General features: G+C 51.1%; 6 protein-coding genes across 6 annotated transcripts; 2 read left to right on the forward strand and 4 right to left on the reverse strand.

Moving 5' to 3' along the window:
- Window positions 1-1,368: 1,368 nt before the first annotated feature.
- Window positions 1,369-5,351, reverse strand: N7539_009338 (uncharacterized protein; the record flags this gene model as incomplete). The annotated part of the gene is made up of 3 exons (XM_056938933.1): window positions 1,369-3,334; window positions 3,394-4,766; window positions 4,884-5,351. 3 exons carry the CDS (start codon window positions 5,349-5,351, stop codon window positions 1,369-1,371), a joined length of 3,807 nt encoding a protein of 1,268 aa, XP_056786310.1.
- Window positions 5,352-7,442: 2,091 nt separating this feature from the next.
- Window positions 7,443-8,798, reverse strand: N7539_009339 (putative MFS transporter; the record flags this gene model as incomplete). The annotated part of the gene is made up of 4 exons (XM_056938934.1): window positions 7,443-7,791; window positions 7,860-8,064; window positions 8,256-8,509; window positions 8,683-8,798. 4 exons carry the CDS (start codon window positions 8,796-8,798, stop codon window positions 7,443-7,445), a joined length of 924 nt encoding a protein of 307 aa, XP_056786311.1.
- A 1,274-nt stretch (window positions 8,799-10,072) lies between these two features.
- On the forward strand, window positions 10,073-10,473 carry N7539_009340 (uncharacterized protein; the record flags this gene model as incomplete). The annotated part of the gene is made up of 2 exons (XM_056938935.1): window positions 10,073-10,272; window positions 10,338-10,473. The coding sequence occupies 2 exons, from the start codon at window positions 10,073-10,075 to the stop codon at window positions 10,471-10,473; spliced, it is 336 nt and encodes a 111-aa protein (XP_056786312.1).
- Window positions 10,474-10,711: 238 nt separating this feature from the next.
- Window positions 10,712-12,921, reverse strand: N7539_009341 (uncharacterized protein; the record flags this gene model as incomplete). The annotated part of the gene is made up of 4 exons (XM_056938936.1): window positions 10,712-11,131; window positions 11,193-11,478; window positions 11,530-11,778; window positions 11,846-12,921. The coding sequence occupies 4 exons, from the start codon at window positions 12,919-12,921 to the stop codon at window positions 10,712-10,714; spliced, it is 2,031 nt and encodes a 676-aa protein (XP_056786313.1).
- A 554-nt stretch (window positions 12,922-13,475) lies between these two features.
- Window positions 13,476-16,184, forward strand: N7539_009342 (alpha/beta hydrolase family protein; the record flags this gene model as incomplete). Its single annotated transcript, XM_056938937.1, has 4 exons — window positions 13,476-13,663; window positions 13,835-13,975; window positions 14,055-15,777; window positions 15,861-16,184. 4 exons carry the CDS (start codon window positions 13,476-13,478, stop codon window positions 16,182-16,184), a joined length of 2,376 nt encoding a protein of 791 aa, XP_056786314.1.
- A 401-nt stretch (window positions 16,185-16,585) lies between these two features.
- On the reverse strand, window positions 16,586-18,949 carry N7539_009343 (putative MFS transporter; the record flags this gene model as incomplete). The annotated part of the gene is made up of 3 exons (XM_056938938.1): window positions 16,586-16,773; window positions 16,835-18,679; window positions 18,766-18,949. 3 exons carry the CDS (start codon window positions 18,947-18,949, stop codon window positions 16,586-16,588), a joined length of 2,217 nt encoding a protein of 738 aa, XP_056786315.1.

The raw sequence follows: 18,949 nt of genomic DNA on the forward strand, positions 1-18,949 counted from the left end.
AGGAGATCGAATCATGTTGAACTCGAGTATCCTTCTGAAGCGGGAAAGTCCGTCTGTTTCTTCTACCCGTGGAAATCATCACCATGGATAACAATTGCACCGTCAGCGGAGACCCCGCACTGTGAGACTTGAGCGGATCGAGGTAGGATCATCATAGTCAGATTAGATGTGGAGTGTGAACATAATCTTACTTACATACGCGAGCATGGATGACAATCAGAACCGGGTGAACTACCCAGAAGGAATGAAAGCCGGATGACTGCATCCAAGGCATGCGCAAGTAAGCACGATCCAGTTTGGAATCCCACATGGTTGATGAATCAACTGCTTGCCTGAGAGGGGGCTTTTATTCAGCCAGATTGCCCCTTTATCAATCAATCTGCTGAAAGTGCATGGGGGCGGATCGTGCTCATGACGGAAGTTCCAATCTAATTTGGGTCATAACTAAGGATATCAAGCCACCTCAACGGCCGAAGCAGCTGGGGTAAACACTACTATATAGGCAGCGGGTGATGATAGCCTGGACGTTCACATTTGAGATACACTTAAAACAGAGGTATTATAATTTGGTGGTCGTCCAGTTCTCAACAGAAGATATTTCTACTCTTGCACTTGACCCAATAACGTGCACAATGTTGGTAGAAAGAAAGTCAAACGTTCATAATACATATCATGAGGTATAAGATAAAGTCCATGAAATCGTGTACACATGGACCACTCCGCAGTGTAGTCGAAACCGCGTTGTCGCCCAAGAATTATGAGTATAATATCCAACTGGATGAACTTGAGGAACAACAAGACCGTAACGTACAAGCGCCTTATCACAACAAATATGTTCAATCAACGAAAGAGAATGGGTGAGAGATGGGGGGAATCAAAAATAACGCCGGTCGGAAAGCTTTTCATATACCAAGCTGATGACCTCCATGCAACTGCGCCTAATCGTGTATCATGTGCTGAGAAGAAAGAAGTCGAAAATTTTGTTGTTGGTGATGATGATGATGTGGTGGTGGTGTCGGTTTGCATGTTATTGTAGTTGATGGGATGAACGTGGTGGATAGTGAAGTGAGGGAGTTGAGATGATTGGAGAGTTCCTCGCGGCCTGCATGACGTTCGTAGCGTGACCCAGTTGCGAAGGATTTGGGAGAGCGATCAGGAATGATGACCAAGTTCTTGAAAGGTAGTTCATAATCAACCGTCCTGTGTACAAAAACGTGCAACGCCAGTTGCCGTTCTTCGTGCATTCTTCAAGTGGGTTTGGTCTGATGTTTGTTAAAGAGAGTAGATGTGGGCATATTCTTGCGGAGAGACGTTGCTGTGAGCAAAGTGCCGAGATATATATCTCACTCGTGCCGGTTTTAGGGGCGTTCACCCTTGCCTTTTCTTTTCGCTCGCAAGACCGTCCTTCTCCCATTCATCCATGAGGCGTGAAACTTCTCGGAATGAGACTGGTTTGGTGAGGAAAAAGTCAACGCCCGAGCTGAGAGCCTCTGACTCGTCCCGTGAGCTGCTGAGCCCTGTCAACGCGATGATAATGGCCGGTTTACGGCCGTCACTTTCTCTTTCCAGCGCGCGGATGGCCCGAGTCGCCTCAAACCCATTCATCACAGGCATCGACATATCCATGAAGATGATGTCAAAGCCATTGGACATTTGCTCCACAGCCTCCACGGCTAGTTTACCATTCTCTGCCGAGACCAGCTCAGACAGATGGCGTTTTTTCATGAATGTTACCATGAGATTGAGGTTGATGCGATTGTCATCCACCACGAGGACCTGCGTTGGTCGCTTGAGTTCAATGGTCCCCTCAACAAAAGGTTTTGGTAGGGGAGCCGCAGCAACAAGTTCTGGTGGCGCTGAGATGACAGAGGGGCCGTCACGAGGCGGTGACGCATCGCATGCTGGACCATTGCCGAAAGTCTTCTGGGCCTCAAGTGACGAGAAGGAGTCTTCGATTGGAAATGGGGTGGCAGGCGCGGAAGGCATAGGCGAAAGAGGAAGTGGTCGTATCGCAAGATCCATCGATTCCATGGGATCCTTCAGAACAGACGACGGGGTCACAACCGCTGATCGACAATTCTGTAAGCACTTGAGGACGCATCGGGCTAGTTTGTGAGGCCCACAGGGACGTCGAAGGATATCAACAGAAGATGCCAACGGGAGCCAGTCGGACTGAGATTTGCTGTAATCCACCGGCTTAGAGCAAAGTACAAGAAGTGAAGGAAGTGTTGTGGAAAGTTGCACATTTCGGAGTTCATCCAGGTCAGACTCCCGAATGAGCAGGATATCAAGAGGTAACGAGCAGGGCCAGGCAACAACCTCGATGGCGAACCACTCCATTAGATATTTGGCAATGCCGCTCCATGTCTCGTCATGTGCCAAGCCATCGGGATGCAGTCCCCATATAGCTGCGCGCCGCCCTTGGTAACCCTCGCGGAGCATCAAAGTTTGAGTTCGGATGTCGCGTTGTTGAGCGTTGTAGTTATGGGAGTCGACGGGAGGGCTCTCTTCGCCCACTGGTCTCGCCAACGGTAAGGTGACCCGGACAACAGTACCTTCTCCTACACGACTGCGTATTCGAATGTGACCATTCAGTGCTTTGACAAGACTTTTTACAATGGAGAGACCCAATCCCGTACCGACAGCGAGTGAATCTTCTTGTGCAAAGGGCGTATAGAGTTTGCCACGCAGGAACTCTTCAGATATGCCTCTTCCAGTGTCCGAAACAGTCAAGTTCACCATGTCTTCCAACCCTTGCCGGCGCGTTCGGCCCTCGGAGTGGCTTACTGACTCCAACGTGAGAGTAACCTGGCCTTCTTCGGTGTATTTCATCGCATTTCCAAAGACATTCATGATGATCCGGCGCAAAGCCCCGGGCTGTGTCCGGTAGATCCAATCTTTGTGGGCAATGTCAAGGGACACGACAACATTATTGCGGGGGCCTGCATGTCTGGCGTGATTGTGGGAAAGGAGCACCGGAAGGTCTGCAGAAGCAGGGGAGCCTGAGCCGTACGCGTGGCCCAGGCAGATCCCTTCTACCACCTCTTCGACCAAGATGCTGATATCTGTATCCACATACGAGTCCAGATGCGTCGCCAATTTGTCAGTCCCCTTGAAGTCAAGAGGCGACTCCTTTCTTCGCTTTAGCGAACGCCAGGTTCGCTCGAGGGAGACAACCTTGCTGAAATCAAGCACTTGATTCATTGTGTCGAGAAGAGTTCTTCCGCAGGCATTGACTGTTTCAAGCAACGAGTCCTGAAATTCGTTCAGATTCGTCCCATTCAAGAACTCGGCTGCTGCCAGAATGCCATGAAGAGGACTGCGTAGCTCGTGGCTGAACCGAATTGTCAGCACGAAATATGTGTCATCAGAAAGGGAGCAAAATGGACCCACGAGATACTGCCGATGAAGTCACCCTTTTGTCGATCCGCAATTAGTGACTCGACCCGACTGTACTCCGCCATCACGGACGAGCCAAATCCAAAAGCGGAACTTAGTTCGACAGAAGAAGAAAAGACTTGAGACTCGACAGTGGTATAACAAAAGCATCCGGCGAACCACTGGGAGCTGACTGCATTCCAGAGGGGAATAAAGAGAATCTGGGTCGCACGTGGGAAATACTGGTTGAGCCATGAGTTCTCAGCTGCCCGTTTTCTCTTACCTAGCGGTTTGGATATGTCCGCGGGGGGCGCACCGGGTGGTGAGCGTGAATTCGGTGTATTGCTTCCGTTCAGCGCTGTCAGATCATCGTCATCGGATGCAGATATAATGCCATCACGATGGAACGACCACAGCTTACCTCGCGGGTAGCGCCGCAGAAGCATGCCCAGAAACGAGCGATCCAAATTGGCCGCAGGGGACGTCACATCAGAACCCGCCCGCGGGGCAAACGGGTCTTCGTTCGTTGACATGGAAAGAATTGTCGCTGGACCCCCTGCATCGCTACCGGAGCAATCGCTTGCACCACTGGCAGCGCTCCCGCCATCCCCGTCGATGAAAGCGTTGTTAGTGGCTTCGTAGAATATTACTCCGCCATCATTGTCGAGGTCGAGACTTTCGCGAAGCAAGTTGGCTGCGCGACGAAAGCACCACGAATTTCCGTGAGAATCATCGGGGGGTAGGCGGTTTCGACTACTGCTTGTAAGCCACTCCGGGAGTGAGCTTCCGGTACCGGATGTAGCCGCGTTGTCCTTGGAGTAGGAGACGCCTGAGGCATCTGAATTCAGGGATCGTGCATCGCTGCTCAGTGACCGGTCATTTGGCGGACTGTGCGAGACATCCTGCGATGGCCGATCGGAGTTGTGACTGCCACGAGATCCACCGGACATGCTCACACGATTGTTCGTAGAAGCCGGGGTGACAGAGTGGGGAGGACAACTGTCGGCGCGTGAGGGATCAACGCTGTCGACAAAGCTAGAACTCCCTTCAACGAAGAAGCTAAGGCCCCTGGAAAGGCGCGCAGCTCGTCGACCTTCTGACGCCTGCCTGCAGACTTTCAGATAGTCCATCACGAGCACCGAAAGCGACCCAAGTGTTTCCTTCTCCAATGGGGTGAGGTATGTCCGAGGCTGGGGATCCAATACAAATAAACATCCCAAATTGATACGATTGTCTGTCGTCAAAGGGGTGCCGGCGAAGAAGCGGAAGTGAGGATCTTTTGCGACGAAGGAGAGGTCACTGTAGCGATCGTGTTCTGCCATATCAGTGACCTCCAGAACTTCGTAATTTGAATACTCGCGGTCGGATGGAGGTAAAGCAGCAGTGTCCTGTCGATGAAGCATCTTGTGTCAGAAAGTGTTCGCCACGCAGATCGCTGAATTCAAATAGAGCTAGCGAATCTTCATTGGGCTATTCCCAGCGACCAGTATAATCTCGGTACGGACCTGGCATATACTCCATGCTTTGTGCGCGCTGGCTGATTCAGCCCACGTGAACTCCTTCTCATCAGAAACGTTTTTGTCGTTCAGACTGACGGACTGGGTCGCTTCTGCTAAGATGTATTGGCGATCCCGAACCAGCACCGCGATACAGGCCCTTTCCACATTCAATCGGAGGGCCGCCAGCTGCGCGAATGAAGTCAAGGTGTTGTTGGTCGCGCCGAGCACAAGCGCTTCCGGGCCTATTGTTGTTGATGGCGTCGAAGCGGCACTACCACCACCACGCGACGAACCATCGCCGATAGATGGGGTGCTGGTGTGGCCTGTGGAGCTGGCAGATGGTACGTCTTCACCCAGACGTAGCCATGAAGGTATCAAAGTTGTCGCGCCAGCGGGCTGGTAGTAACGGTAAAGTTCCCTCACATTGCGATCCGCACTATGCTCGAGGCTCTGCTGCATCCTAGAAGATTCCATGTTGTCTCGCCAGCCCCATTGCATCCTCCAGCTCTGGGGCTCCGATATAGAACACAGGAATGAAGACTGGGCAGAATCCCCCGAGCTTGCGTAGCTGTCTTAGCGCCTCTCAGGCTAGTGTGTATATTGCGCGCGACAATTCGAATATGCGGGCGGGTGAATTTGTGGATGAGGGGCCCGCCGAAAGCGACTGAGAGAGTCTAGCAAGTGGTGGTCCTCAGCTGGTGAAAGTCTCGTTGCTGACAAACTTGGTGCCGGCTGGAGTGGACCAGTATTCAAGCGGTGGGCGAGCCTCTTCAAGCTCGGACTCAGACACGATATTCGAGGAGAGAGGAGGCCTGGAGATCTGATGTGCAGCAGTGTACTCATCCGCTCATCAACCAAAATTTAGCGCAAAGCGGAGGGCGAGTTATGATCGGAATTGCCTGAGGCGCAGAGTTGAACTGTGTCAGCATCAAGTGATCGATTTTTGAACCGCGAGACCACCATCAAACATCAGAAAAAGTGTCGGACGAGGGTTCGAATGTGACCAGGAGGCGTTGCAGGTGGGGTCGGAGGAGAGAAGGAACGGGAGCGACCGTGGCTGACGGTCACCAGTGCATCAAAATCGACTCATGAGTGGCACATTCGTCTTCGCATTAGCCCCTTTTAAACAAGTGGGCTGATAGGCGCAGCTTGTGCGAATGAAGACTCCCCACTGACCGATGGGCAGACCAGAAGGGACGGGGTCTTCCTGCCAGATCTGAGTCGATCCCATATGCAGAGATGCATCCCAAGTTCTCCACCGCTTCCTCAAGTCAAGGACTCTTTGCCTTGGAAGCGGGGCTAGCCACTGGTCCAGAAATGGAGATGTGGATATCAAATCAGAATCTGGCAGGCAATGAGCGTTGAGGGTTATTCTCTCGGTAACGCGGGACAGAAAACTCAAGAGGACTAAAACAATAAAGCGTGGACAGTGGACAGTGGACACAAGCATTCAGAGGTCTCGCGACCTTTGAGTCAGCTTTATTTCCAATCGCTGTCCATCTATCACAGGCACAGCGTCATCGAAGAGACTTCCAATCATAAGATCAGTGTCATATCGAAGCGCGGATCGTGGACGTAAAGTGTCGGTGGCAAAGAAATGACGACTAAGACTGGTAGTTTGAGCATCTGTGGAGTTGAAGTATATCGGATACTGAGCAGAGAGCCACGAATCAGGTGAGCGATTACGGCCTCAGGCAACCACGCAGGGGGCGTGATCAGCGCAAGGCACTTTCACGACAGTACAGATTTGAGACTACAGTACTACGTTGTCGGTCTTCTAAGGTCGTTGTGAGGACGCCAATACTAACATTCCAATTCGTATGAATGTCCTAACTACTATCGTATAAAGCACAGATGTATCTTCACGGGTCAAACTTCCGATGGGTGGGAGTCCGATCGTGGCTCGGAACTATGTATTGTCTGGAATAGCCTTGATATTGCCCATTTGGCGGTAGTTTATTCGGACTCACCTTGACTACTTAGTAGGCTTAATCCAATCTCGCAAAACCACTGACTGCCGATGATCACAGGGAAGAGACACGGGGAGGTCAAGTCTCGAATTGCTCACGCCCCCTGCAATACGATGGCGAATTCATCAGTAGTTGAACATCAGATCACCAGGCGTGAATGCCAATGCCATCAAGTACAGTACACTGTCATGAGGTGTGGCGTGCCAGTCCTCTGCTAATTCGCAGAGTGGCATTGGTGGCGTATGCCACTCGTCAAGCCATGGCATTCCGCAAGCCGGGGCAGCGCCACTACCGATTCGAGGATCCGCCTGCCATGCAGATGCAGCAAACCTCGACTGGAACATCCCTGACACGTATCCTCATAGATGCTGGCTATCGTTGACATCAATGTCAACCACTTTGTCTAAGCACAGCTAAGTTTGTAGTGGCGTCTCTCCACGGGCTATCAGCGACGAGGTGTGCATCGAATGTCCATTGGTCTGTCGACTGGCCTTGTTCGCGTGCTTAATGTGGAAGTTTAACAATGCAAATAATCAGATCTCATTAATTATGATATTTGCAACTTATATACTGCACATATCCCTATTTTCCTGCGTTAATGAGACTCCCGCTGTTCAACTGTGTGTCCAGTCACCGCACCCCCAATGTACGCGATCAACAGGACGAAAGCCGCGAAGCAAACGATGTAAATATAGCGTGCGCGCTTATCATGGTCGATGAGACTGTTGTCTTTGAGCACATGACTGGTCTCAGCGCCCGATGTCAGGCGCTTCTTCTGGGCCCACTGCAGAATCGCCAACTGCTTGGTCATGAAGGTGCTCAAGAGGATCACGATGCCGACAAAGGCTGTGAAGACGGAAAGGACAAGATAGACCTGCATGATCTGTAGGTAGGAATTGTTGTCTGCATCCTGCAACGCACTAGTGATGATTCGGACAATGATACTCATGATGCGGCGATAGTCAGTCAGTACGGTCAAGTCCTGGTTGCCATCGACCGAACATTGACTCACGCATGGTTCATAGTCACCTTGAGCGAAAAGGCCGAACTATAAACAGACTGGTGCCAGAGGTTGGTGCAGGTACCGTCCATAGTTGCAGTATAGCCCAAGTTGAAGACGACAGAGTAAACATCCAAAGATACAGGCGAGCCGGTCCTACTTGAAACAAGGTCGGCGAGCGCCATGCTAAGCAACAACGTCAGGCCGACACCGAATACTGGAGACACACATCAGTCTGCTGGATATTCGAATTTAGCTCTCCGGATGCCGATGTAACACTTGCAGACTGAGGCACGATGTCCAACAATGTCAAGAAAGACGCCCAAGCAGGTTATCAAAAGAAAAAACTCCCTAGGAGATTTGGTAAGACATGTTTCTCAAATTTTTGAGAACTGGGATCAAATGTACCTCCATATTTCGACGCTAAGATGATCCAACCAGCGGTGATAGGTTTCACCTTGAATCGTTGTTCAGCAAGCTCCGTCGCGTTCGGTGCAAATGTCATCGAGGTAATTGTTTCGAACAACGAAAAGGCCAGCATAGCCCGAAAAATCCACAGCAGTTGGAATATTTCTTCAAGTTCAAACTTTTTGTTCTTCCCACTCACGGCCTTCTCGGTGGCAGTGTCCTGACGTCCATGATAATGACGTCGGCAATACTTGCTTAAGAACCAGAATACAACTGTGGCCACATCGGAAACGATTTTCATTAAGGCTGCAATCCAAAAGACCTAGGCAAAATTGCCTGTATGTTGTTGGTAGAATCAGTACTCGAAAAGCAATGATCCTTCTATTGACACCAAGGCAGCTTACTTTAGCTATAACATTGGCCGTACATTTCGTTGGTTCCATAGTCGTCGCTGGACAGACTTGTCGAATCGGCGTTCTTCGTGACGGTGTGAGACATGACATTTTCAGTGGCTAGATCGACATCCACCTCGCGCGCTGTCATTCGCGATGGCTCGTTGGTGGCCAAGTGAAAGGAAGTTATCCCACGTAGCCCGTGCAGTGTCAAGCATCAGATACCGAAGACCAGCGACGAAGGCGGATCAGATAGAGTAATTAAGCGGGTGTGCATCTGTGGGCGTTGATCCAGGAATAAGGGACATCTGTTGTCCCACAGCAACGTCAAGCTGTCTTACCCTTGGCAGATTTCGGGCGAACGATGAAATTGAAGGTGAGTCAATGGAGTTATGCTACGGTACTGCACCCCTTCCACACGAACAGTTAGAGTGCTTTTCTTATGGGAAGACGTATAGATTAGGCCGAAGATGAGTGCGGTCTCGACCCCTCGAACTCTACACACTGGATGAGCGGATATTGCAGGCGCCATATGCCACTGCATAACGAATCAATTTTACACAAGGGTCTAGGTCTGAGGCCTTCGGATGAAGGCATCTGCTGTACGCTCAGTGCTGTCAGTAGACTCAGTACTATTCACTCCACACTATACACTGGCGAGTATCAACCGGCGCGAAGAATCCTGGAGTTTGACATCAAGTGGGACTTTCTGGCTAAACGCCTTGGCAATTACACATATGTGCAAACCGCACACTGCACACTCATAGTCAACAGTTTACCCCTTCTTCCACAACCACTGAAACCGGAGTTAAATAAAGGACTCTTGATCATGGAAAGACCTATCCGTACGAGAAACGATATGGACGGGGACTGGACGAATTATGCTCCAACAAGAATTGCTTAGCAAAATTGCCCTCTGCATTGCGATCGACGCCATGATTGATGTCTCGTAGGGCCAGCGGTCGGACAAGGCTGGAAGATCGGGATGCCGGCATTCAGTCGGAGATGTAGGGCTGAATTTCTGAAACCGGAGGTGGAGCCGTAACGGACTTGAATTCCTGCTAATGCCTGAGGCATCCGATCTCACCATGCTGGTATATTCGGATAAACATGGTTCCGTATCACTGCGACGCATATCGCTCCGGCCATGCTGATATGCCCCGCTCCGAGCTCCGAAGGTATGAGGTCCGATCCCAACGCCGTGAAACTTTCGCTTTAGTCGGGGATGACATATCTGGAAAATAACTGCGCTATGTATGGAGCGATCAAAATAATATAGAAGCGGGCAGTTTCGCCTGTTCATGCTCATGTCGTTCTTTAGTTGAAGTGTGTTGCAAGTACCAAATCGTTCTTCTCACGCAAAGAGACAATATCTGTATCGATCACTGCTCGTAACACTTTTTGTCGTTGTGATAATCTTCTGTCATGTCTGTCTCAAAGTCATCCACCAGACACAGCACATCGCTTGAGGTCTTTGACTCGGCACCCGAGAAACTCGATAAAGAGCGTCTTCCACGATATGTTGAAAATCCAATGTCTCCAAACACTTCGGTGTCGGCTCAGCAGTCCACAAAATCAAAGAGATCTAGGATCAAGTCAGCTGTCTGGTCTTACCTCAAGGGTATGTATCGCAGCCCCGTTTTTTCATTTCGTTTCTTCTCTTGCATCAAAATGAATGCATGGAACTCAGGGCTTACATGTCTTTTTCTTTACCAGGGGACATGTATCAACACCATCCGGCTTTTGTACAAGAACGACGTATCAACTCAATGATGGAGAGTCAGAGATCAATCGATCACCCTCAGAATGCACGCGGCCCGGAGTAAAATGGATACACGGAAAGCAAAAGAAATTTGGAGTTGGACAGTACGGGGTCATTGTTGGGGCGCGCCGTGTTCATTGTTTCAGCGTTAAACGTCAGCGGTGTCATTTGAAAGTGTTGGAGGGGAAAAAACTGTCATTGGAAGTATCTAGTATTCCGAATAAAAAAAAATATTGATGTTTCTCTTTGACCTTCCGAGTGTTATGTTGTCTTGATCTTGATTCATACTCATGTTCTGCCCATCAAGAAAAAAGCTCGGGCGTAGAAACACTTGGTAACTGCCATAGATCCCCCTGTAGGCCCAGGGAGTCAAGCCAAGCCGTCCACTCGGCATCCTGGCCCGAGTCAAGGCTCGTAAATCCCGAAGAATCATGATACTCCACTGCATCATGCGTATTCGACTCCTCGGCGAGGACTCTGTGAACAGACTGGCTTCGGTTCAGTATAGAGTCAAGGCTTTTGGAGAAAATGGCCTGGGCTTGGCGGCACGTTTGATAATTGCTCTGGCCTGGTTCGGTCCAGGAATCACAGCACGTGATCAAGACACTGATATCTTGAATGACCTTGCTTCGGTTGATGTTGTACGAATTGGTGACTTGTTGGTTTTGGCGCAGTAATTCTAGCACCAGTACACTGGCGCAGGGCATGCCGTAGAATACCAGCTGCACTGCCGATCAGCTGCGGTCAAGTGGGGAAATATTTGGAAATTGGTGTACGACTCACGGCCCATTCCATATCAGCTCTATAGCTGTGCAGTGCGTCTCTTGTTCGAGCAGGAAGGAGCACAGTGATGACTATCTCATGAGCGATGATCATCAGCTGCTCTCTTTTGTCTTGACTATAATTTGCAAGGATTGTGTAGAGCACAAATTGCGTGAAAAGATACTCTAGCCAAAGATACCGCAAGCACATGATCCGTTGCAGGTCGCTTGTAGTCTCGCGAACATCGGTATACTTCACGTGGGAGGGTATTGACCTCCAGGTGCACTGCAAACCTTTCAAGGTGCGCCTGCAACTCGAGTTAGTCACTAATCAAGTTGTACAGCCGGATCGTGCTTACTCTGCCCTGGCTTCGAGATCGTGTGTAGTGGGTCCAATCTTGAGCTCTAGAGCTTCTTCGCGAGGGACAGACAGTAGGAGTAGAACACGTTGGCGTGACACAGGATAAAAGATCCCGTCTTTGTTCCATCCGTCTGTGTCTAGCTGCTCCCGAGCTTGGAGAAAGACATCACGCGGTCCCATGATCACAGAGTCCGGGAGCTCAAGCGGCAGCTCCAACGTGCAGAAGTGGCGGCTGATATGAGCAGGTCTGGATGAGGGTAGGTTTTTCGTCAGCAATGTCCATACACACGATAGGGTAGACCTAGGTCTCTAACCGTGATGTGAAGGTAGCCCAGACTTTATCATGGTCATGGGCCCAGGCGATAGCTCGTTTACGAGTTTCGACCATGTAGTAGGGTGTCGAGGAATCTGCGTTGGCTCCCTTGTGGAAACCTAGGGCGAAGAAGACGGAAGACATGCTGCCCAACAGACGTACCACGTGGTATGAATCGTCTCCAAAGCACCAAGTGGCAAAGAGAACTGTAAGTGAGCGGAACCATAGCGTCAAGTCATTGATTGCGCCAACGCTGTCACAGAATGATTCGCATTGAAGACAAGCTTCAAATGCTCTGCACATCAGAGTCCGACGGTCTGTCTTCCACGGCTGATGGGCGCTTATATTGCCGAGTTTGTCTTTTTCTCCGCCCAGAAAAATCCCGAATTGAGCACAATGGATTCCCAACAGGTCCCAGCGCAGAGACTGTTTTGATAACTCGCTTGGTAGATCCGCCGGATCAGGGGGAAATACTAGTCGTGAAGATGTTTGCTCAAAGATCATTCGAGACTTATCTTCCAACGCTGCAGAGGACATGGTACCCTCCATGTCCCGGATGCTTCGATTCGTTGCATCCCAAGCCATCTTGATCAAGGGGTTATGAAGGCATAGGTCCTGATCAGAAGCGAAGAACGAATCCAGTGTTTCGCCTATCTCGGAGCTCAGTTGTATGATCGCCGACAAGGTCTTTGCCCCTTGACAGATCCTGTCTTGGTCAGGCAGAGTCGGCTCGCCGAGAGCTACACCGGTCCTGGTCAAGGAAGTGCAAGATCTATTCGGACGAGAGACGTTTGGGTCTACAAAACACATCAAGTTGCTGTTCACATTGACCAGTTCGTAAGGACCTGGACTCGGCCTGGTCGAGACCGAAGTCTCCTGGACATGGATCGTTTCTCGCAAAGATTGCGGAGTGGGTGGTTTCGCCATCGGAGCTGGATGGTATAGGCATTGTTGCTCCGTCAAACGTCGCCGAGCACATCTACCACATACCGGACGGTGATGATCGCAACGGAGTTTGGACTTGCGACATGGCTCACACGCAGACAGCTGCCCATTTCGTCGGACTCTCTCGGTCATCCTGTTTTCTTGCCCAACATGTTTGGACGATGCATCCAGTCCGAGGTACTAGTGGTACTCGGAGTGGAGGGAGTGGATAGACTGCTTGCTGACAGAAAGTCACAGGAGGGACTTTTCGTGGGGGCCAATCCATCTGACGCGGGGGACCCGCCAGCTCCGCGCTGCCGCCGGACACGCCGGACACAATCGCGACCCCCTCGTTGGCAAATACATTAGACAGATGATGATGATGACAGAGTTCTCAGGTCTTCACAGATTCACCCATCCTTCTTAGGCAACCATCATCGCCAGCCTTCATCCAAGCTGGACGTCGTAATACTCAGTACAATACTGCATTTTGGGGACCAACGACCGAGGCTATCTGCTCCCTTACAATGAGACAATGCTTCGAACCCGTTCCTTGCAATCTGTACATCCAGGAACGCGAGCGATCGCAAGCCACTCTGCCAGTCAACACCGCTGGCAAAGATCCAAAGGCCATGCATGATTCATGAGGCTTACCATATGATTTCGATCGGACCTTCCGGGGTCGGATCTCGGAGCCAAGTTGCACAATGCACGATGCCACGGTGGCTACGCTTCCGACACAGACCCTCCCACAAGCTTTAGGCCCCCGAGGCAAAGGATTTCAGGCCTATCACCATCGCAGGAGAGACTCCCCAAGCAGCCGCAAACCCACCGCACGGGAAGCCCAGATTGGTCTGGGAAACGCCTGCTTGATGCTTCATGAATGCTCTCTCGGGTATCGAGTGTTGAGAGGCAGAACCCAACACGCCCGCCAGTGAAACCCGACCGGTACTAAAAGTTGGTGATGGCCCATGTTCAAATTCCATTCATAATAAGATCTGAGCAAGGAGCTTGGGCAGGACTAGTGATCTGCACACAATTGAGTTGGTGTTTACGGGTGGATTAGGCTCTCAATACTACCAAGCGACCTTCTTGTCTTGACACCGGATAACTACCTTCAACTGTTCATCGTGTCTCAAAGAGCGGCCAAACTCTCCGCATCGAATCGAGATCGAATCGGCGTCATGCAGTCCCGCGTTACTCCCGAGTGTGTACAACCAGCCCACTGCATATTGAATCTGTTGAAATGCTGTTATTGACTTGGGCGCTAATGCATACCTGACCAGAGCCATCCTTGGTATCCCGGAGTTTCAAGGCCCATGGCCAGATGCTCTGGGAAGGCGACTACTTTACATCGAGCGCAAATTTCATGTCGATACCTCTCAAACTAGCGTGAAGCTTTGCTTGCTTGAAATCGAAGACGATACCGTGCAGATCCTTCGAGAGGGCTCTCAAATTTTGACTGCGCTATGGGCGAAGGGATCAAGCAATATCGTCCTCTTCGAATCGAGCGATGAGAACAAGACTAATGTTCTTATTTTGCGCGGGGGCGACGAAAGCTCATCAGACAACTTTCGACTACTCAAATCCCTACCAGCACGAGTGACCGGACTAGCATGCGTCGCCATTCAAGTATCGAAACTTGTCTTGGCCTTTTCAGCCACGGTCACTGCAGATGGACGTATCTACTGCGCCAGAGACGTTCCAACATCTCGGTCAACAGGTCGTGAATATACTACCATGCCTGTGCGCGCAAATGAAGCTTGGGTGACCTCGGAAAGACTATCCGTATTTTGCGCAGTAGTAGACCTCGCATCAGAGCCACCTGTCATGACGGACCCTTGGAATATACTGACGGACACCGATCGAGTGTACAAATCCTTCGGTGGACTGCACTTGAATGACCGAGGAATCGCCATTGTAACAGGGGCTCATGTGCCCAACCAGGCGGAGACAATGCTTACCGTCATCAACTATGTTCCCATGGCTGGCTTGCTTCGTCACGAAGCCTCTACACGTCGCAAGTTCCATGTGCGTGGGTTCTATGGCGCTTCCACTTGCCCACGGTTATCTGAAGACGGCCGACGTCTCATATTTCTCCAGAAGAGGAGGACTTTTGCAGAAGACGACAGAAGCTTTCTCATTATTTGCGACAATCTCGACGACAATGCTGAAATCACTGCTCATGAACTACGTTGCGAAACCACAGTTGGGCCAAAGATTCTTTTTCCATTGCATATCCAACTAGCCATCGACGAGAAGTCGATCTTTTTCACAGCCGAGGACTGTGCAAGGGTCCGACTCTTCCGTGCTTCTTTATCTGCAGCACAGGAGCTGATAGCAGAACCTTTGACCGACGGCTGGTCGGTAAGCACCGTGTATGTCTTATCGGGCCCCGGCTCTTTCGTCTTCATCACTGGCAGTGAGATCAATCTCTCACGTCGCTGGGCAATACTCGAGACCAGAACACTTGATCTTTCCGTGATAAAAGAGGGTACACAAGAAGAAACCGAGCTCCAGCTCCAAAAAACAACCTTCCAGTCCATCGTATGGCCGGGCGCCGACGATCGACAAATCCACGCTTGGCTCGTCAAGCCCAGCAAGTTCGATCCTAACAAAAAATACTCACTCCTGTATTTCATACACGGCGGCCCCAATGTCGCTTTGAACAACGAGTACGCAACAGGCTACTTCCGGAACTGGAACTTTGCGCTCTTCGCAGAACAGGGCTTTATCGTCGTGGCTCCCAATGCATCAGGCTCGACAGGGTTTGGACCCGAATTCGTGGAAAGGGTCAAAGATGACTGGGGTGGTAAAACCTACATCGATCACGTTAAGGGGTTCGAGTACATTCAAAATCATCTGATATTTGTCGACACTGATTCGGCGGTTGCAATTGGTGCCAGCTTTGGTGGGTATATGATTAATTGGATTCAGGGCCAGTCGCTGGGACGCCGATTCAAAGCACTTGTGAACGAATGCGGGCCTCTCAATCTGACCTCATTCTATGTGAGTCCTCCAGCTTTATTCCAAACGCATCGGTGGCTCCTTCCCCGTCTGTATCGCAAGCTCACCGATCTCTAAATATCAAGGGAATGGACGTGCTCTGGTTCGAAGACACCCTCGGCGGCCCAATGTACAAACGCCGCGAAGGCTACGACAAACACAATCCGATAAACCACATCGAAAAATGGGCCACCCCAGAACTAGTCATCGCTAACGAGAAAGACTATCGTGTCCCCGTCACCGAGGGGATCGCTGCGTTTCAGATCTTGCTGGCCATCGGGGTGGAGAGCCGGTTTCTGAGTTTTCCGGACGAGGGTCATGTTGTTGTTCAACCGGATAATCGATTGCATTGGTGGCGGGTGGTGATTGAGTGGTGCTTGAAATATACTTTGCAGAGTGCGGAGAAGTAGCGATGAGCTTCGATGAGCTTCGAGTGACGAGTGGGATAGAAGCAGAGGGCTCTGCTATGAAACCATTTTAAATTAAAATTAAGTCATAGATACCTAGTACGTTCGACAGGACTTGCCCAGGGGAGGGTGAACAGTGTATACTGTACGCGGCCTTCTGTTGATAGAGCAAGCAATATGTATCGGCTCGTGAGACACCGACGAGAGTTTTACGGGAGTGTAGCATAAGATAGCATAAGATGCCTTAATGTTCATAAATAATTGTCATCTAGAAAACCCAAAAGCGCTCAGAACACAGCGTCTAATCATCATCAATCATAACCTCGAATCTCTATATGTCCTTCGACACCGCGACGGCGGGATCCAAGTGAGAAGACAAACGGTGGCATCAAAAGCCACCTCAATCAGAAGCGTTCCAAGAGCCGCTTGCGCACCGTCCACATGCGTGCCCGCTTGCCGTAAATGTACATTGGAATCGTCATCGAGAGGAAGAACAGCTGGATACCGCCAATAGCCAGGAACACAGTTCGCGAGCCGTCCGACTCCAACCAGCTTACAATGAACAGCGAGAAAATAAGACCGTGAAGTACGTCTATTCAGGAGGTCAGCAAAGATACCCACGACAAATCTTGCGCGCGGCGTCGTATACGTACTCTTACTGAAGTTCAGGGTCACGAGAGCCTCTCCTGCGTATGAACGGTAACTGTCCACACAGAAAGTAATGGCAGTAGTACTACCAAGACAGCACCCGAAGGAGATGACACCGAAGAAAATGGTAGGAACGATCCACGAATTCATCAGTTGCGCACTCCAGCCAAAGCCCATCAGACCGATGGTCGTGGAGATAGCGATAGGAAGTGCCATCACCAGTCGGAATTCCGGTTCGTAGATGCCGCCGTTACGGCGAGTCATGTATCGCACCACGATATCTGACACTTTACCTGCAACGGCGGTACCCAGAAGACCACCCACAAATGGAGAAATATAGATCAGACCAGTCTGGAGCGCAGTAAATCCATAGTACTCGGAGGATTCGTAGATCGCTGCGACGCACTCTGAAAGAACAATCAACCAGCCCACAGAAAGTGAATACACAACTGACGACCAGAGAACAGCCGGGTAAGCAAAGAGAATGAATGGGCGCAGAGCCACTTTCCACCATTTGTCATGGGCAATCCGGCCATTCCATACCCGGAGCTGCTGAGAAAACGGAATCTTGGGCCGTTCGCGAAGTCGGTTTGTGTATTGCAAAGGCGCCGGGAGTTGCATCCCTGGTGAGTGCGATTCGCTTCGGGCGCTCCTGGTCGGCGACACTGCTGCGCGAAAGCCCGACTCCAGATCGTGGGGATTTGCCGGCGGCACGACTGCCATTGGTGGTACAGTCAAGTGACTTGGCTCACCTGCGCCACTCGACGTAGGCTCATTGCGATTTTGGCCGTCGTCGTTGCGGCGAACGGCTTGCTCGGGTTGCTCGGCTACGGCAGCATCACCTTCTGCTGCACCCGTCGCTGTTTCCTTCGGTGAATCGTCCGCGAAATTGAAATGCGCATGTTTTTCGGTTCTTGGGGTTGTTGGCAATTCTGGCACAACGTTGTCTTTGCTTTCCACGGGCTCTTGTGGAACCTCTGCGTGCGGATGCCGACCCCGAAATCCATTACTCACAAAGTCGGACACACTGCGGCTCATGTGGCTCGGTCGGTGATGTCTTCGCGGCCGGGGTGTGCGATCCCAGAAGGTCTCTGGAACGAAAAAGAAAAGTAAGAAGAAGCAGGCGCCCACGATGATTGCGACAATCCAGAACACCCATCGCCAGCCTAGGCTGCCGATGACCGCCGCACTGGCCAAGGGAACGAGGTTCTTTCCACCGAGAAGTAACAGAGTATAGACCCCAACTCGGTAAGCACGCTCGTGTAGGAAATAGATCTCCGCAATGGTGGCGGATGGAAGGCACTCCACTGGACTGACGGCAATGCCTTGGAAAATGCGCGCCAGCACCAGGCTGGGGTAGTTGGGGGACACTGCACACCAGATACAAGAGATAATGAACAAAGTTGCGCCCAACAAATACACAGGACGTTTGCCAAATAAGATAGCCGTTGGCGACATGATCACCGAGCCAATGCCCAGCCCCAGCATGTAGAGGCCAGTCGTATATGCCACCTTCTGCTTGGTGACCTCGTAAGTACTGGCGACATCAGAGAACCCTGCAGCTAAAATGGTAGTCATGCCACCTCCCATTAGACAATAGAATCCTAGAGACAGCAGAGCCGCATCTCGTTGCCACATGGGCCAATTGAGCGGATCGTTGGCCGAGTCATCAGGCTGTGGTTCCAGCACGATCTGCCCATCCGCCGTCCGTTTCTTCTGAGGCACGGCAGATCGTGACGATGAGCGAGAAGGTGGCGCTGAAGAATGGAGTGACGATGTTGACGTCCTCTGTGGTTGATGTCTCATTCCCAGCGGCTCATTCCGGTCCGCTGACAATAGCAAGACGGTGCCTAGAGTAACGACAAGAATCACAGTCAGCACGGATCCCTGCGCCAAGGTCGACGTTGCGAAGAGCGTCGAGGCAGGCGTTGCTCACCGGGTACTTCGTCCGTCTCCCTGTCACTGAGAATCCCCAGAGTCGATTTCGGTCGATACGATTCACCCTCGGACCCCGTGGCCGCGGCCGGTCTCACGGTCCAAAGACGTTTCCAACGCGGAGTTGACGATTGGCGCTTCTCCTGAGACATTGTTGGTGACGGCGGCTCCTCTACCGAGTCCAT

Source organism: Penicillium diatomitis (genome assembly GCF_028827545.1).
Source record: "Penicillium diatomitis strain IBT 30728 chromosome Unknown utg000015l_segment0_segment0, whole genome shotgun sequence".
NCBI classification, from domain to species: Eukaryota; Fungi; Ascomycota; class Eurotiomycetes; order Eurotiales; family Aspergillaceae; genus Penicillium; species Penicillium diatomitis.